General features: G+C 37.8%; 1 protein-coding gene across 1 annotated transcript in view; it reads right to left on the bottom strand.

Moving 5' to 3' along the window:
- Positions 1-18,823, bottom strand: part of LOC135216229 (sorting nexin-2-like) — a 131,412-nt gene that overhangs the window by 86,023 nt on the left and 26,566 nt on the right. The window contains 2 exon segments of the mRNA XM_064251380.1: positions 1,378-1,557; positions 16,274-16,351. Of these exon segments, the coding sequence (XP_064107450.1) occupies positions 1,378-1,557; positions 16,274-16,351 (258 nt within the window).

Below are 18,823 nucleotides of genomic sequence, written 5' to 3'. Positions count from 1 at the left end.
CTATAATGAAACATGCGTAATACGTATACTTAACGTAATAATAAAACAGAAGAAGAATTCTAAAAAATGCATATTTGTTGGCAGTCTGATTTATTTTATATTTTATGATATCTAATTCACATTTTTTTTATTAAATGTACTGCATGTACTCATTTCAAATAATTATTAAGTAACCATTAACTATAACAAACAAACAAAAAAAAGCTTCCAAACGTCTGTTTACATCCAGCACTTATGAGTATCGAACGATCGCCAAGCAATCACTTTTACACAGTAAGCCATAAATTTTCATTCTCTCTCTTCAACTACTGAAACTACCAAACAGTATAATAACCATTCATTTTTATTCTTTATTCTATCTTTACCTAATGTTTTTTTTTATTAAATGTATTGCATGAATATTAAGTTTTTCAATTTACAGCAACCTTTTACCAATAGAATACTTAAAGCACAAGGGGTAGATGCTGACCAATAGGAGAGCAGGACCTTATGGGGTGACTAGCATCAGGAACCAATGGGAGAGCGGGAGGATGGTGGCGAGTTTACTCAGTTGGCGGCGCGGGAGTTTTAAAATTGTTCTCGGTGGTCCGGGCGAATCTCGGGACTTTATAGCAACAACCTTTCGTATCTTGAAAACTTTTTGTATGTAGAGCAGTAAAATTTTTCGTATTGGCTTTCGTAACTTGGATTTTTCGTAAGTTGAGCCTTTCGTATCTCAAGGTACTACTGTACATTAAAGCTCATCTTATAATGTAAAAAATTTTCTAATGAATTTCAGATTGAATTTCATAATGGCATCAGCAAACTGCATGACAGTCAAGTAGAAAAATGAGATAGTATTTAGTTAAAACTTGTACTTGGGCTGAGTTCAGGTGATGTACTAACATTTACCATTAGTTTTATGTATAAGTAATGTAGGAAATAAAAATCTGAGAAAATAACTTGAAAATCAGTCTTAAATCTTCTGCTTACTAATTTCCTTCCAAAAATACTATTACCATATCTTACAATAAAGTACAGGATATGGAATTAGGAAGATGAAGACCAGTAGGATGGCCCGAAATATAATGGAAAAGATGAAGATGAAGACCAAGACTATAGAACTGAATTCAAGCTGAAAATGTGTAAGATAAAAGAAAGTGAAGGGAACTGCATTTTATGTCTTAACCTTATAATAGGGAAATGTGACAAAACATAAATAATAATGACAATGATTTTACCGATAGAAAAAAAAAATAAAGCTCTAAATCATATTACTTTAAAAAGATTACAACTAAAGCAATTATGGAAGTATTATCCATCTATCATAATGATGACAAGAGAGCTACCACTAAATACAAAATCATATGGTGTTTAAGGTACCTCAGTAGTACATACCTCCTCAGGTGATTGCCGCAACAGCAGGTAAATAGGAGTGATAGGTGCAGGAGCAGCTGGTGTTACATTGGGTGTCAAATTTGGAGTGACTGTTGGAGTAATAGGAGCTACTGGTGGAGTAAGGGGTGCACCCATTGGAGGAAGAATGCTGGAGGCTGGCACAGGAGGTTCGGGAACATCCTGCCAAACAATCTCATGCTAATGTGCATCTTATGTGACAACTCACTACATCATGAGATATATTTGTTGTCTCTGAAGTTTTAAAAGAAAAAAATAATCTTTAAGCCTCCTCAAGCAGACACAGTACAGTAGTTTCATTCCTGGCACACACACACACACCACACACACACACACACACACACACACACACACACACACACACACACACACACACACCTCTTCATCTTTTCAGTAAGAGAGAATTCTTTTTGCATGATTTTCAATGTTACCACCTACACACGTTTTTCTTGTTACTATGGCAGAAAAGACTGCATTCAGAAATGTGTTAAAGAGAAATATAACTAAACACTATTCACAGGATTTGGTTCATAAATCAAGAATGATGTACATTGTAAAAAGAAAATAAAACTCAGAAATACTGATTTTCACATTACTCTGCATTATGACGTGATATGCATCAATAAGTTTGCAAGTTGGTGAAGTAGTTATAGTTATTAAGTTGCCGCAACTTTTGGATTACTTTTTACTTCAATTTTAGTAAGATACTCGGTAAACTACCATATTTTACATACTTAGAAAAACATTCAAACATCATGCATTATTCATATCAAATCCTTTTGTAATGTGTCTGTGGAAGCTTCTTTGATGATGTAATTCTGTCAAGCTTTCCTTAAAAGTAATAAAGAAATTAAAACTATAAATGAGTCACAACTCTTATCACAACTTGTGTCAGCTGAAATTCAGTCACCCCAAGATCAAGATTAAAGTTGCATCTGTTGGCCTAAAAATATCATGAGAGATGGAGAAGCAAATGTATAAAATAACAGGACTATCAAATGAGTGCAGAACATAATCGTATTTTTGTAATATCAATTCACTTAAAATGTTATTGTCATGATACAATAAAGTTTTATACATACTTACCTGGCAGATACATACTTAGCTATAGACTCCGTCATCCCCGACAGGAATTCGAATTTCGCGGCACACACTACAGGTAGGTCAGGTGATCTACCGCCCTGCCGCTGGGTGGCGGGAATAGGAACCATTCCCATTTTCTAATTCAGATTTTCTATTCCACGTGTCTCCTGAGGGGAGGCTGGTGGGCCATTAATCGTATATATCTGCCAGGTAAGTGTGTATAAAACTTTATTGTATCATGACAATAACATTTTTATACATTCAACTTCCCTGTCAGATATATACTTAGCTGATTGGCACCTTTGGCGGAGGGTAAGAGACAGCTATTTACTGAATAGACAGGTAAACAACATACGTTGTAGGTAATAAAACTAAAAAACCTTGGTTCCTGCCTGTGTTAGCGAAAGACTTCATGGCTACTGCCTAGGAGCCTGCATCGCTTCAAGAGCCTCAGCGAGGTAGTGACCTCTTGCTAAGAGTTCTTGATGGTCTGTCAAAGGGGTCTTTATCCACTTACTCGACAGAACCTTAGGATCTTTGTCAATGGGGTCCTATCCACTTACATGACAAAACACCTTGCCTAATGGCCTTATCAAAGAGCACGACACTGATCCCGATCACCTGATCATATACCGGGGTTAGACTACGATTGAAAAAGTGTCATCCCCCAACATCCTTTCAAACAACCCAAAAAAACTCAACACCAATTTTGTTACAAATAATCATTAAAGAAAACAAAAACAAAAATTATTTAAGGATCAGTATCCACTCCCTGCCCCAGCATAGTATCCGCTGATACATACGGACCAAGAGAAAAAACATTTCTCGTATGTTACTTTTACATCCTTTAAATAATGGGATGCAAATACTGAGTTACATCTCCAATGTTTTGTGCTAAAAGTCCACTCATCGACATATTCTTACTAAAAGATAGGGAAGTTGCAACTGCACGGACTTTGTGAGCTTTAACCCTAAGCAGCTTTAAGGAATTCTCTTGGCAATTCATGTGAGCTTCTGTTATCCCATTCCTGACAAAGAACGCCAGTGCGTTTCTTTGACATAGGTCTCTTGGGGTTTTCGTACTGCACACCAGAGACTCTGGCGACATCCCTGAAGTTGTGTCTTCTTTTTTAGATAGAACTTCAGGGCCCTGACTGGGCAAAGAGACCTTTCCAACTCTCTACCTACAAGGGGAGAGAGTCCCTTGACTTCGAAACTTCTAGGCCAAGGTTTAGAAGGGTTCTCATTTTTAGCCAGGAATAGATGTTGAAAAGAAACCACTGCAGAGTCTTTTTTTAAATCCCACCCGAGAATCTAAAGCATGCAATTCACTGACCCTCTTGGCAGTAGCGAGGGCCAAAAGGAAAATGCACTTTCTCGTAAGATCTCTAAACGAGCTTTTATCTGGAGGTTCGAACCTGTCAGAAGTCAAGAACTTGAGGACCACATCCAGGTTCCAACTCGGGGGGAGAGAAGATCTCAATTTGGTGGTCTCGAAAGACCTAATGAGATCATGAAGATCTTTATTCTCTTCTATATTCAGGCCTCTGTTCCTGAACACAGCTGAAAGCATGCTCTTATATCCTTTTATAGTAGATACAGCCAACTTCGACTCTTCTCTTAAGAAAAGAAGATAGTCGGCGATTTCGGTCACAGAGGTATTGGAAGAGGAAAGCTTCTTCAACCTACACCATCTACGGATGACTTCCCACTTCGATTGGTAGACCCGCAGGGTAGAGGACCTGCAGGCTCTAGCGATTGCACTTGCAGCTTTCCTAGAAAAGCCTCTCACTCTGACCAGTCTTTTGATAGTCGAAAGGCAGTCAGGGAGAGACCGTGGATGCTTTTGTGAAACCTCTCGAAGTGGGGTTGTCTGAGCAGATCTGTCCTTTCTGGAAGAGATCTGGGGAAGTCCACCGTCCAATCCATTCCAGTACCTCTGTGAACCAGCTTCGGGAAGGCCAGAAGGGAGCAATGAGAATCAGTTTTGTATTCCCTTTGATGCAACAACTTTCTTAGCACTATCCCTAGCAACTTGAATGGGGGAAAGGCGTAGGCGTCTATGCCTGACCAGTCCATGAGGAGAGCATCGATCGCTATGGCTCTGGGATCTTCTCCCAGAGAGCAGAAGTTGTCCATCCTCCTGGAGAGGAACGTGGCAAACAGGTCGATCTGTGGTTTTCCCCAGAGGGACCAAAGTTCTTTGCAGACTTCTGAGTGAAGTGTCCACTCTGTTGGAAGTACTTGGTTCTTCCTGCTCAACCTGTCTGCTCTTACATTTTTCACTCCTTGAACAAATCTTGTTCGGAGTATTATGCCCCGTTCCTCCATCCAAATCAATAGAGCTCTTGCGATCTCGTATAGTGAGAAAGAGTGAGTGGCCCCCTGATTTCGGATGTAAGCCAGAGCCGTGGTATTGTCCGAGTTGACTTGGACTACCACTCCTCTGACTTCCGATTTGAAGTACTCCAGGGCTAGATGGATGGCCAGGAGTTCCTTCGCATTGATGTACAATGTTACCTGTTCCTTTGTCCACAGGTACCTGGCACCTTCCTTTGGTACCCAATGTTGGCTGGGCCTGCCCCATCCGTGTTTCCGAGGCGTCGGAAAACAACACTAGGAGAGGGTTCCGAATCAAGAGGGAGGGACACTCCTTCGTTTCTTCTCAAGGGGGTTAACCACCACTTCAGGTGCGACTTTATTTCCTGTTGAATGGAAAACGAATCTGACAAATTCTCCTGTCTTCTGACTCCACATTCTTCTCAGGTAGACCTGCAGAGGTCTGAGGTTCAATCTCCCTAGGGACGAACCTGCATCCAACGAGGAAAGGGTACCCAAGAGACTGAGCCATTCCCTCGCCGAGCTTCATTCTTTCGCTAAGAAGTTCAAGACTTTTCCAAGCCTCGAGCAATTCTCTCTTTGCGATGGAAAAGCTCGAAAACCCCGAGAATCCATCTGAATCCCCAGATAGACCATGTTCTGTCTGGGATCAATTGTGATTTCTCGAGGTTTACGAGTAGTCCGAGTGATTGCGTCAGTTCTAATGTCGTCTCCAGGTCCTTCAAGCACTGATGTTCCGACTTTGCTCTTATGAGCCAATCATCTAGATAAAGAGATATGCTTATCCCTTTCAGATGTAGCCATCTCGCAACGTTCCTCATTAGGCTCGTGAAAACTTGAGGAGCTGTAGATAGGCCGAAGCACAGGGCCCTGAATTGGAAAATTCTGTCCTGCATCATAAAGCGAAGATACTTCTTCGATGCGGGATGCAGGGGGACATGAAAGTAAGCATCCTGTAGATCCAGGGAGACCATCCAATCTCCGGGACGGAGAGCCGCAAGAACCGATTTGGATGTTTCCATAGAGAACTTTGTGTTCTCTACGAATTGGTTCAATGCGCTCACATCCAGAACCGGTCTCCACCCCCCCGAGGATTTCGGAACCTGAAAAAGACGGTTGTAGAATCCCCAGGAGTGAGGATCCCGGACCAATTCGATGGCTTCCTTTTGCAACATCTGCTCTACAAGGTGCAAAAGTGCTTCTCTCATGGCAGGGTCCCTGTACTTCGCCGACAGTTCCCTTGGGGTCGTCGTTAAGGGAAGTCTGTCTTGAAAGGGGATAAGATATCCTTTCCTCACTACGGAGAGGGACCAGCTGTCTGCCTCTCTCACTGTCCATTCTTCCGAAAATTTAAAAAGTCTGGCTCCTACCGGTGCTTGAAGGACTGAAATATCACTTAGATTTCTTGATAGGTCTGAAGGCAGACCTACCTCTTTTCGCCATTCCTCTCTTCTTCGAGGAGGGTCGAGAAGAGGAACTCCCTCGAAAGGGCTGTTGAGGGGTACGTGACTCTCTCTTCATAGTAGGAAAAGAGGTCCTCGCTTTCTTTGCGGATTGGGCCAAAAGGTCTTGTGTGGCCTTCTCAGTCAATGAATGGGAAATGTCCCTTACTAACTGAGAAGGGAACAGTTGATCCGAAAGCGGTGCGTAAAGCAGGGACGACCTCTGGATAGGAGTGACTGCTTTTGTTAGGAAAGAACTAAAAGTCCTTTCTTAAGATTCCTGTTCCGAAGAGAGAGGCCACTTCTCCTGATCCGTCCTGAACTGCTTTGTCCATACAGGACAGGACACTATGAAGAGCTTCTGGGCTCAGAAACTCCGTATCCTGAGTTTTCTTGGCCAAAACCCCAAGGGACCAGTCTAAGAAGTTAAAAACTTCCAAGACATGGAACAATCAATTGAGGAGATGGTCCATTTCTGAAGTCCCCCATGTGGTTTTAGCTGATGACAAAGCTTGCCTCCTCGAAGAGTCAACCAAATTCGAAAAGTCTGCTTCGGCTGAGGTCGGGAGAGCAAGACCCAACGATTCTCCTGTCTCATACCAAATACCTCTCCTTCCTGATAGTTTGGAAGGAGGGCAGGCAAAGACGGTTCTCCCCGCCTCCTCCTTGGATTTAAACCAGTTTCCAACAAACTGCAGAGCCTTCTTCATGGAAATGGTCGGTTTCATCTTTAAGAAAGAGGACGATTTCGAGATCTTGGTGCTAGTGAACAAAGATCTAGGCGAAGGAGGAGCGGCAGGACTTAAAGAATCTCCAAACTGTTGAAGTAACAGGGCTGCTAATGTCTTATAGTCTGATAAGCCCGCAGCTGTATGATCTTCAGAGTCCGAAACATATAACTCTTGTTCAATCTCCATGGGGGAAGAGGGATCAACCGAAGAGGATTGTTTCTTATCGATAGGGGACGAGTCTCTCGCAACATCTAAACCACCCTTGCAAGAGCGACGGCTGCCTGTGCGACAACTTGCGTCCTTACTAGGGAGAGGCTGATCCTGCAAAAAGACTATCATAATTTCTCTCCTGGCAAGAGCGATGGCCGCCTGTGCGACATCTCTCTCTCTTGTCAGAAGAAGGATGTCCTCTCAAATCGCTCTTAACAGGAAAAGCTCTATCCCGACAGGGGCTATGGCCACCCGTGTGACGTCTAGAGTCCCTGTCAGGTAAAGGCTGATCCTGCTCAAAGCTAAAAGAAGCCTCTTGGTTAATGTCTCTTTGAACAATTGAAGATCCTCGTGTCTGTCGTTTGGATGTCGATTGTGGGGCTTGGCGTCTGGCTGGCACAGGCTGGCGCTCCTGGCGCTTTTGGCTCATTGCGCCTGGCTGGCGCTTCTGGCGCATTGCGCCAGGTTGGCGCTTTTGGCGCTTTTCTCCTACTTCCTGTCCAAGGAGTAGAGTACGCAAATTTTGTGCCAGAAACGTCCGTTCTTCCCGTTGATCTCTTTATCGGCAGGAAAGAGTCCTTTCTTCTAGGAGCATCCTTTTTAAGAACTCCTACTAAAGAGGAGATCTGTTCCTGCATTTTTAAGAGAATCTTAGTAGCAGCATTCTCTTCTTCCTTGTCCGAGGTCGGTGAAGGAGGTCTAGAGGAGGTAGGAGACTCCGAGTTGAGAGCTGGTATATTCTTAGCTCTTTTCCTTTCACATGGCGATTCTTCAGGGAAACACTCTGGACTTGAATCCAAAGTTGGAGCTTTCCAACTCCTTTTCAAGGGGCAAAAGTTCGTCAGAACTCCAGCCCTTTCTTTGAGGCGAAGAATCATATGATGAAAAACACTTTTTTAGGATGCTTTTCCTATAGCTATCCTTGGCAGTTCGGGACGCCACAGAATCTGCCGAGGGGACGCCTGATCGGTGGGGATTCTCCATCACCTCCGTAAGGCTGTTGACATTCCTTCTCCTCTAGGCCTGGGAGCTTGAAAGAGGTCTAGGCCTGGGAGCGAGATGAAGCCGATCAGACGCACCCTCCACTGCACTGGGGACACTTACGTCACTTTCACTGCGCTTACTTTGTATAGTTTGCATTTGACGTTCCATCCTTTTGAGTGCAGCTTTCAGATCTGCAATTTCCGTTGCAGGATTTGCAGTCTTTGTAGTACATGAGGAAGTAATTATAAATTTAGGATTAGGTGCTACAGTAATTGGCTCGTTAGAACGAGACCTACTTACGCTTCTGGAGGAAGCCTTCCTAGACCTATCCATATCTAATTTCCTTAAATAGGAATTTAAAGTCTTCTACTCTTCCTCATTCAAATCTACACATTCATTACAGGTGTTAGTTACAGAGCATTCATTCTGCCTACACCCCTTACAAACCGTGTGAGGGTCTACCGAAGCTTTCGGTAGCCTCACCATACATCCCTCATTCACACACAGTCTTTTAACTGAAAAGCTAGAGTCCGACATTATGAGAAAAATCCAAATCCAAAATCAATTAACAGTCCACGAAAGCGTATGCCCAACCAAAGATCCAATACGTCACCAATAAAACCGGTCTGGAAGATCAATAGCGATGAAAAAACACGAAAATCAAATCAGGAGGAACAACAACAATGTTGATGTCCTGGCCGACAGAGAAAATCTGAATTAGAAAACAGGAATGGTTCCTATTCCCGCCACCCAGTGGCGGGGCAGTAGATCACCTGACCTACCTGTAGTGTGTGCCGCAAAATTCGAATTTCTGTCGGGGACGACGGAGTCTATAGCTAAGTATATATCTGACAGGGAAGTTGAATGTATAAAAATAATAACTACTCATGTTGTTGTGGGAACATCAAGATAATTTTCTCAGTAATGTTCTAAAGGGTCCACAATAATACCAAGTGTAAAAAGTCTGTGTATAATTTTGAAGACTTTACAGAAAGCTTTCGAACCCTTCCCTGGGTTCATCTTCAGTCCAAATGAAGAATACGTTACGACAAGTACAGAGGTAAATTTAAAAAACAAGAGACGTTGAAGATCGTTGACAACGGTTGTTAGCTCGTTAATGGGCCAGGTGAAGAAAGAGGGTAGTTAACAACAACTAGGTGATACCCTCTCCCCTATCAATCCTTCTGGCTGCAATCCTGTTGGATCTTCGTACGGGTTGTTGCAACATTACATGAAGTCCTTCATCCAAGGGCGTAGATTGGGCACCGTTATCAGACTCCCCCGGGGCAGCGGTTACCTGGACTGGAAGAGGCAAGGCAGAGGCAGCATCAGTAGAGGGAAAAACAGAGCCTGTCCTACAGTTAAAATCTTTTAAAAACATACTAGTAATATAAAAACTAAAAATTAACAAATGGGTCTTTGTTGACAAAAGACTTGTTTCCTTTAAATGATTCTCCCAAACTTATAGCAGCTCCCTCGACTAGTCGTCTGACATTTACATTGTTACTTTTAAAGATAATTTTAGCCTCGTTCCAGTTGAGTCTATGATCATTCATGAATGCATGTGCTACTATTGCGCTGTTTTGTGATTGTAGTTCATAAGCTCGCTTATGTTCGCCCAAACGTATATCTAGTCCCAGTCCACTTTCACCAAAATATTTACTATTACAATCCATACATGGTAGTTCGTAAACGCCTGGGACTATGGGATTTTTATCATTGTTACTGTTTCTTACGAGGGAACGTCTTATTGTATTTTCATATTTGTTCAAATATGAAAATACAATATGAAAATACAATATTGTATTTCAAATATGAAAATACAATAAGACGTTCCCTCGTAAGAAACAGTAACAATGATAAAAATCCCATAGTCCCAGGCGTTTACGAACTACCATGTATGGATTGTAATAGTAAATATTTTGGTGAAAGTGGACTGGGACTAGATATACGTTTGGGCGAACATAAGCGAGCTTATGAACTACAATCACAAAACAGCGCAATAGTAGCACATGCATTCATGAATGATCATAGACTCAACTGGAACGAGGCTAAAATTATCTTTAAAAGTAACAATGTAAATGTCAGACGACTAGTCGAGGGAGCTGCTATAAGTTTGGGAGAATCATTTAAAGGAAACAAGTCTTTTGTCAACGAAGACCCATTTGTTAATTTTTAGTTTTTATATTACTAGTATGTTTTTAAAAGATTTTAACTGTAGGACAGGCTCTGTATTTCCCTCTCCTGATGCTGCCTCTGCCTTGCCTCTTCCAGTCCAGGTAACCGCTGCCCCGGGGGAGTCTGATAACGGTGCCCAATCTACGCCCTTGGATGAAGGACTTCATGTAATGTTGCAACAACCTGTACGAAGATCCAACAGGATTGCAGCCAGAAGGATTGATAGGGGAGAGGGTATCACCTAGTTGTTAACCCTCTTACGCCGGAGCGGTAAATAAAAAATTGTCTCCCGTATGCCGGAGGGGTTTCGGAGTGAGCGCGGAAGAGGAAAAAAATTTCTTTTTTAAAAATCACAGCGCGCTTATTTTTCAAGATTAAGAGTTCATTTTTGGCTCCTTTTTTTGTCATTGCCTGAAGTTTAGTATGCAACCATCAGAAATGAAAAAAATTATCATTATCATATATAAATAATGCGATATATGATAGCGCAAAAACGAAATTTCATATATAATTGTATTCAAATCGCGCTGTGCGCAAAACGGTTAAAGGTAACAAGTTACTTTTTTTTCGTTGTAATGTATACTAAATTGCAATCATTTTGGTATATAACACATTGTAAAATTGTAAAGGCAACACAGAGAAAATATCACAAAATAATGCATGAATTCGTAACGCGCGGACGTAAACAGATATTTTTTTCAAAAATTCACCATAAATCTAAATATTGTCCTAGAGACTTCCAATTTCTTTCAAAATGAAGACAAATGATTGAATATTACTATACTGTAAGAGTATTAGCTTACAATTGAAGTTTTTGACCATATCTGACGAGTTACATTTGACCAAATGTCGAATTTTTTTATATATATATTTTTATATGCAATTATTTCGGAAATAAGAAAAGCTACAACCTTTAAATATTTTTAATTTTATTCTACATGAAATTGCGCACATTTTCATATATAAAATTCTATGAAATGCCTAATATGAAACGGAGCAAATATTCCGAGAATGGGACGTACGCATTTAGGAGATTTGTGGCGGAGAATCCGCGCGTGGAGGGAAGGTAAGATTTTTTTTAAATTCACCATAAATCTAAATATTTTGCTAGACTTCGAATTTGTTTCAAGATGAAGATAAATGACTGAATATTACTAGACTGTAAGAGTTTTAGCTTACAACTGCGTTTTTCGACCATTTCGGTAGTCAAAGTTGACCGAACGTGGTTTTTTTTTCTATTTATCGTGATTTATATGCAAATATTTAAAAAATGAGAAAAGCTACAACCTTCAATTATTTTTTTTGTATTCTACATGAAATTGCACACATTTTCATATATAAAACTTTATGTAACGGCTAATTTAAAATGGTGCAAACATTACCACAATCGCACGTATGATTTTTTCCGAAGAGTTACCGCGCGGACGTAAAGAAAGTTATTTTTTTCATAAATTCACCATAAATCAAAATATTGTGCTAGAGACTTCCAATTTGTTGCAAAATGAAGGTAAATGCTTGAATATTACTAGAATATAAGCGTTTTAGCTTACAATTGCGTTTTTCGACCATTTCGGTAGAGTCAAAGTAGACCAAAGATTGAAATTTTGGCAATTATTGTTATTTATATAAAAATATCTCAAAACTGATAAAAGCTACAACCATGGGTTGTTTTTAGTTGTATTGTGCATGAAATTGCGCACATTTCCATATATAAAACTTTATATAACGGCTAATTTTAAAATGGTGCAAACATTACCACAATCGCAAGTATGATTTTTTTCGGAAGAGTTACCGCGCAGACGTAAGGAAAAAGTTTTTTCATAAATTCACCATAAATCTAAATATTATGCTAGAGACTTCCAATTAGTTGCAAAATTAAGGTAAATGATTGAATATTACTAAAATATAAGAGTTTTAGCTTACAATTGCGTTTTTCGACCATTTCGGTAGAGTCAAAGTTGACCGAAGGTTGAAATTTTGGCAATTATCGTTATTTATATGAAAATATCTCAAAACTGATAAAAGCTAAAATCATGAGTATTTTATTGTTGTATTCTACATAAAAATACGCACATTTTCATATATAATACTTCATGTAACGGCTAATTTACAATGGTACAAAAATTACAAAAATTATGTCAAAGTGACTAAATAATTTCCGAGATGTGTCGCAGATACTTTTTAGTGCGGCAAGAAAGAAATTCGCGCTTGCGCGCCTGCGTAACGATTGTAAACAAAACAACACCTTGATCTCCCAGCATCCCCCAAGGCGCGTGATTCAAAAGTTTTAGGCTGGTAGGCCTATAAGTATTTTTCCGCGAATTTAAAAAAAGCTTTTGTAAGTCGACGTAAAATAAATCCAGTCGGCACACGAGAGACAAAAAATGTCGACGTAAAATACGTCCAGTCGGCGTAAGAGGGTTAACTACCCTCTTTCTTCACCTGGCCCATTAAAGAGCTTATGACCGTTGTCAACGATCTTCAACGTCTCTTGATTTTTAAATTTACCTCTGTACTTGTCGTAACTTTTTGTTCATTTGGACTGAAGATGAACCCAGGGAAGGGTTCGAAAGCTTTCTGTAAAGTCTTCAAAATTATACACAGACTTTTTACACTTGGTATTATTGTGGACCCTTTAGAACATTATATATACTCTCGTGAGAGAGAGTTTTTTCCCTATTTCTCAGTAATGATAGCAATTATAGTGGTCAAACTTAAACTATGATTTTTATGAAAATTCCCAGTATCTCAAATATTGATTAACTAAAAGCACCATGAGGAAAATGGCCATCTATGCTTGTTGCTGAATGCTTCCATAAGCTCACTATGAGTAGTAACTATAGTGTTTCTTGAACAGCACACTGGTCCCTTTGGGATATCTGATCTGCACCCATCTTAATTGACTGTCTTGCTTCAGAGTTCACCTCTTAGCACAATTATTCAGGCAAGCCCCTTCATTTTATTATTATATATAGTATATATATATATATATATATATATATATATATATATATATATATATATATATATATATATATATATATATATATATATATATACACACACTATATATATATATATATATATATATATATATATATATATATATATATATATATATATATATATATATATATATATATATATATATATATATATATATATATATATATATATATATATATATATATATATATATATATATATATATATATATATATATATATATATTACAGTATATCATATACACACACCAAAAACAATAATATATATAATTCTTAATAAAGATGAATTTAAATTCACATGATCGTGAATAAGTTTCTAGACAAACTGTGCCACTTTTTGTCAGCAATACACATTGGCCAAGAATGTGCACAGACCATCTCTCAAATTGTCATTAATTTATATAACAGCTTTCTTTTGTATTTAACTTGGCTAACATTGGAGATATGTACACATTTAGTGTCTCTTACAAGGCTTGCCATAGAAATTTGTTCTTGAGTAAGATTTGAAAACTGAAGCAAGGAAAAAATTATGTTGGACATTTACACTGGGAGAAACCAAAGAAAAAATGAAACTAAATGTGGAAAACAGTATAGATGGGACCAAAGTGATAGTACTACCAAAAACACTGCTACTTTCAATCTACAAAAATAAGCCCACCAAGCATCCCTCTTTCCTTCCAGACTATCAGTCCCATAAACATACATGACAGCAACAGCAGCTACACTAATGATCTTACTGGAATGTAATGCTATAATCACAGTCAACATACTGTACTTTGCAGTACAGCCCCAGTAGGCATGATCAACATGAGGAAAATAATGATGGTATCTAACAAAAAATCTGTTTACTTAAAACTTCTTCCATGAACAACTGGTACGTATTGTCTGAACCTTTAAAAAATCCATGCAAAATCAAATTATTGTACATAATTATCTCTGTAATCCATGCAAGAAATTACCTACATAATACAATACTACCATTATAAATCTACAGTAGCACTATTAACAACAAAGTTTCACACAAAGGAATACAGAAAAAGCAGGAAATAATGATGAAATTAAGATTTTTAAATTCAAAAGCTTGGAAACCTTCCCTGTAGAGGCTTTCCAAGTTTGAAGGCTAACAATTAAGAAGACTTTTTTTGTAATATGTTTACTAAAGTACTGTATTTAGAAAGTAAAATATAAGAATATTTAAGCATAAATTGTGATCCACGGAATCTGCATATACTGATTACAAGACAGCTATTGAAGAAAAAATGGCTAACTTTTGTCATTTTTACACAAACCTATTATTCATATATGTATGCCCATATTTTTGTCCCGAATGTAACTAGGATCACTCATCTTTGTGTTAATCATAAAAAGATGGTCATTTCACTACACAGCCTCTGTATCTGTGGATATGTAAAAATAAACCTTCACTTATCCATCTACCAGTAATCTGGTTTATTCACTAATCTGGCATGGATTTCAAAGTTCCAAGGCCGCTGTAACTGAAAACTTTCCAGACCACTCCACAATGTTTTGGTTGCACTACACCTGCTCACCTGCCACCACACAGCTGAATTCATAAAATTACTTTTCAGAACTCATATGATCTATATAAGAAAAACAAAAGCCAACATATTGATTGCAATAACTACTATTTTACTTATGTACCGATCTGAGGTGTTCTATAGTAGTATTTTGTTTAGAACCAACACATCAGCCATGATTTGGAGGTTTTGACAAACCCATTTATGCTTAGTAGCCATCAATGGTCATATACTCATTATTCACAGAAAATTTGCCTATTTGCATATTTTTCACAGAGAAATATTCACATTATTTTACATATTTCCATATTTTTGTGACTAGATGCACTTTTTGTAGTAAAACTATGAAACTATTTAGGTATAAGCATTTTTAGAGGTTATTGTGTTTTAACTATAAAAACAGGCAGTTCTAAGCATTTCAAATATTCGTTTATTTTAGCTATTCGTGTGAGTGGTACCATCCCTCGCAAATATGGGGGTCTAGTATATTAAAAAAAGTTTCTTTTCAACTTTCCTATATCATCACTATTATTTTAGGATTGTGAGCACCAGATGTTCTCTGTGTATCTAGTGTCTTAGCATATCTATGTTCACAGGGAACATATCTCTATGATCACCGTGTTTCCTCTTCCATTTACAGGCAGTCCCTGGTTTACGACCAATTCGGTTAACGACATTCCAAGGTTACAATCCCAAGGAAGAAATTACTCCAAAAAGGCAAAATAATAGTTTTGAAGGTATTTTGATGAAAAACAATAATAATTCCATTTACATAGTTTTCAATACACCCAAAGCATTAAAAGTAAGGTTTTCTTAAGGATTTTTAAAACCAGGGAGTACCTGTATTTACATTCACAAATAGGCATACAACTTACATGGTAATAGTATACATTTATGCAGGGTTTTTTTTTAGCCTTTTATAGTTCCAAATTTAGCTAAACAATTTATTTCACCGATTTTTTCTTAAGATTCCACTTCCCACACATAATGTATTTCCATATATTAATTTTAATATTTACCTAATGGCAATATGCTTTCCACTTTTAATAGTGCTTCAGGATACCTCAAATGTGGGTATCAGTTGATACAGACCTGCAGGAAGTACATGTGCTTTAGGACTCCCGTCTTCTGCCTAACACACACAAGACCAACGATCCTTGGAAGATTTGGGAAATGAATATGGGCATATATATAATTAATGGGGTTGTGAAAAAACAAACATTAATTAAATCTTAGGCTAAAACTTAATACAAAAAAGTCATAACTCATTTCTAGCTAGTGACAAAAAATAAAATCATAAAACCTGACATCTGCATTCAAAATTATGCAAGATATATAGTCCTTTTAACAAATGCATCTGCACAGACCTGACTTAGCTGCAATTTTGGGGCAGAAGTGGCATTAAAAAGTGCACTGTCATCTACTTCGTCATCCAGAGACACTTCCTGTGGGTGGCAAAAGTTATGTTGGCTAAGGGGTGAAGGGGAGCCCTAACATTAAACATAAAGTACGGTATTTGGGAAATTCACTACATACTCTATTTACCAAGCACCTAGGCTCTAATACTTATTACCCCTTTCTAATTTTGTTCAAAGCCTTAATACTGTACCATAATTTATGCCAACTTTATTAGTACAAGAGAATATCCGGTGAATTCAAAGGTCTCTATCTAAATTCTTCTCAACTAAATTCCACTATGACAAGGTAAATCTTGTGACTACAGCTGTAACCCAAAACACATTAAGCCTACCTTCCAAGTGAGGATGCAGTTTTTAAAGGTACCATCAGTGGAGATCATAATTTTCATCCCATACTTTCATAACAAAAGACTGATTCAATTTACATATATGAAAATATTTTTGTTGTGCATTATAAAATGATAGAGAAGTTTCTGGGTAACTTAAATGAAGTATGCATGCTCATTTACCGTGAACAGTAAATCTACGTTATAACAATAAAGAAATCCCTGTACAAACAAAACAAGTTACCAAAATTAAAAACTAACACAGTACCATATTTACAACTTTATAACATTGCTTTGAACAGGATTATGTTATTAATTAAAAAGAAATCCATCACCCTCCATGTGTTAACTATTGTATAAAACAAGTTTTTTACACAATCAAAACTCCGACCCAAAGGTAGAACTTTGCACTTGGGATTCAAGATTGATCATTTAATATTAATCAAATGCCAGCTATCAAGTAGTGGCAGCAAGGAAAACTCTCTAAAGTCTGTTTTCCTGATACCCATTTGTGAACTAGAGGAGCATCAAATATACTGAATATACAAAATTACTTGTGCCACAGAACAAAACCTAAGGAAAGAATAGCAAGTCCCCAATGCATGATGCTTTCACAACACTAACAGAAATGTCGATGCTAAAAAATCCTGCAACCATGTCCTGAAGTTGTAGCACTGCCAAATTTTGAAGGTGCAATGACCAATATGATTGATGGAATGGCTGTCCATATAATCAAGCATCATCAAAAAAAAATTTTTTTAAATCTCATTTCCGCCTAAAAGGATATGAGGCTGTTCCATAGTTCCATGGCATTGGGAATTCCACAACAATTTCTGATATGTATATAAGAGAGGAAAAGAAAGCAGAACAAAAAAAGTTTCAGGAACAGCAATAAATTCTTGAGAAATTATTCTACCATGACCAACTACTCAATTTCTCATCAAGTTCCTTGCCAACCATTTACAGAGCCTGTGGTACAGACTTAATCCTGGCAGGTGAATTCTTGAAAGCTGCAAAGGTTACCTCTACCTCTCTTTCTTTCTTTTCATCAACTTTCTTACTTAGAGCATAAAAGTGAATTGCTATATATATAATACAGTACATACTATTGAACATATATTACAACATTCAAAAGAATTATCATAAGCTATCAATTTCAAAACACCAACTGCTCTGAAACTATGATTAAATACTCAGTATACTGGATCAATGTTTGGCAAATGTGTACAATAATGACATTTTGTGATACAGAATACAAATCAAAATTACAGCAATTACACAACTGAAAATTTGGTAACAAAACTAACAACCCACACAACGAGAGCAATCAATAATTGCAGCTGACCATTGATAGTTCCATCCAAGGTAGCATGCAAAATTGTCATCATCATTACAACTATTATCATCATTATTATTATTATTATTATTACTAGTATTACCATATGCCAAGCTGCAACACAAGTTGGATAAGCAGAATGCTTCAAACCCAAGGGTCCCAATAGGGAAAGCAGCTCAGTTTGGGATAGACAGAAGAGCAGATTAAACCAATAAACTATAAAATGTGTCTGTTCAACAAAAAAGCATACGTACTAGAATACATGGACAAGAAAGTGTACTGAGTAGTACATATTAAAAATGAAAACAGAGTATCAAAACACAACAAAACTATTCCTGCATGTTGATTTTCCTGTTGCATTCTTCAAGAACTTGATATTTAATAAGGAAAATTACATAACGAGCTAATCCTACGATTTCTGAATTGCTCAACTTAAGCCTTTGGTTCAATAAGAAAAAATGGGTGAAAAGTACTATTTAGTTATTGGATATCAGGAATGTCAGCAAAAGGTGAATTATTACAAAGAAAAATAGTACTACACAAGAACAGCACTTATTCTTTTGATACCGTTACATGTGAAAAGTAAAAATCTTTACATATTTTCAACCATCAACAGATCAAGAAAATTACAATAACCAGAGAAAATATAAATACGAGATCTCAAGTACCATTTACAATGACTAATCAATGTGCTTGTGGGGTACAGCTGTATTCAGTACCTAAGAACAAAAATAATAATTTCTGCTAATAAAATGTACTAAATAATGAATACTACTTCTTCCTGTATTTTAATTATACTTGGAATAATGAGCTATACTTGCATGAACACCTAAACTA

The sequence above is a fragment of the Macrobrachium nipponense genome, chromosome 6, assembly GCF_015104395.2.
Source record: "Macrobrachium nipponense isolate FS-2020 chromosome 6, ASM1510439v2, whole genome shotgun sequence".
Classification (NCBI taxonomy): Eukaryota; Metazoa; Arthropoda; class Malacostraca; order Decapoda; family Palaemonidae; genus Macrobrachium; species Macrobrachium nipponense.
This window is presented reverse-complemented; position numbering and strand designations above follow the sequence as displayed.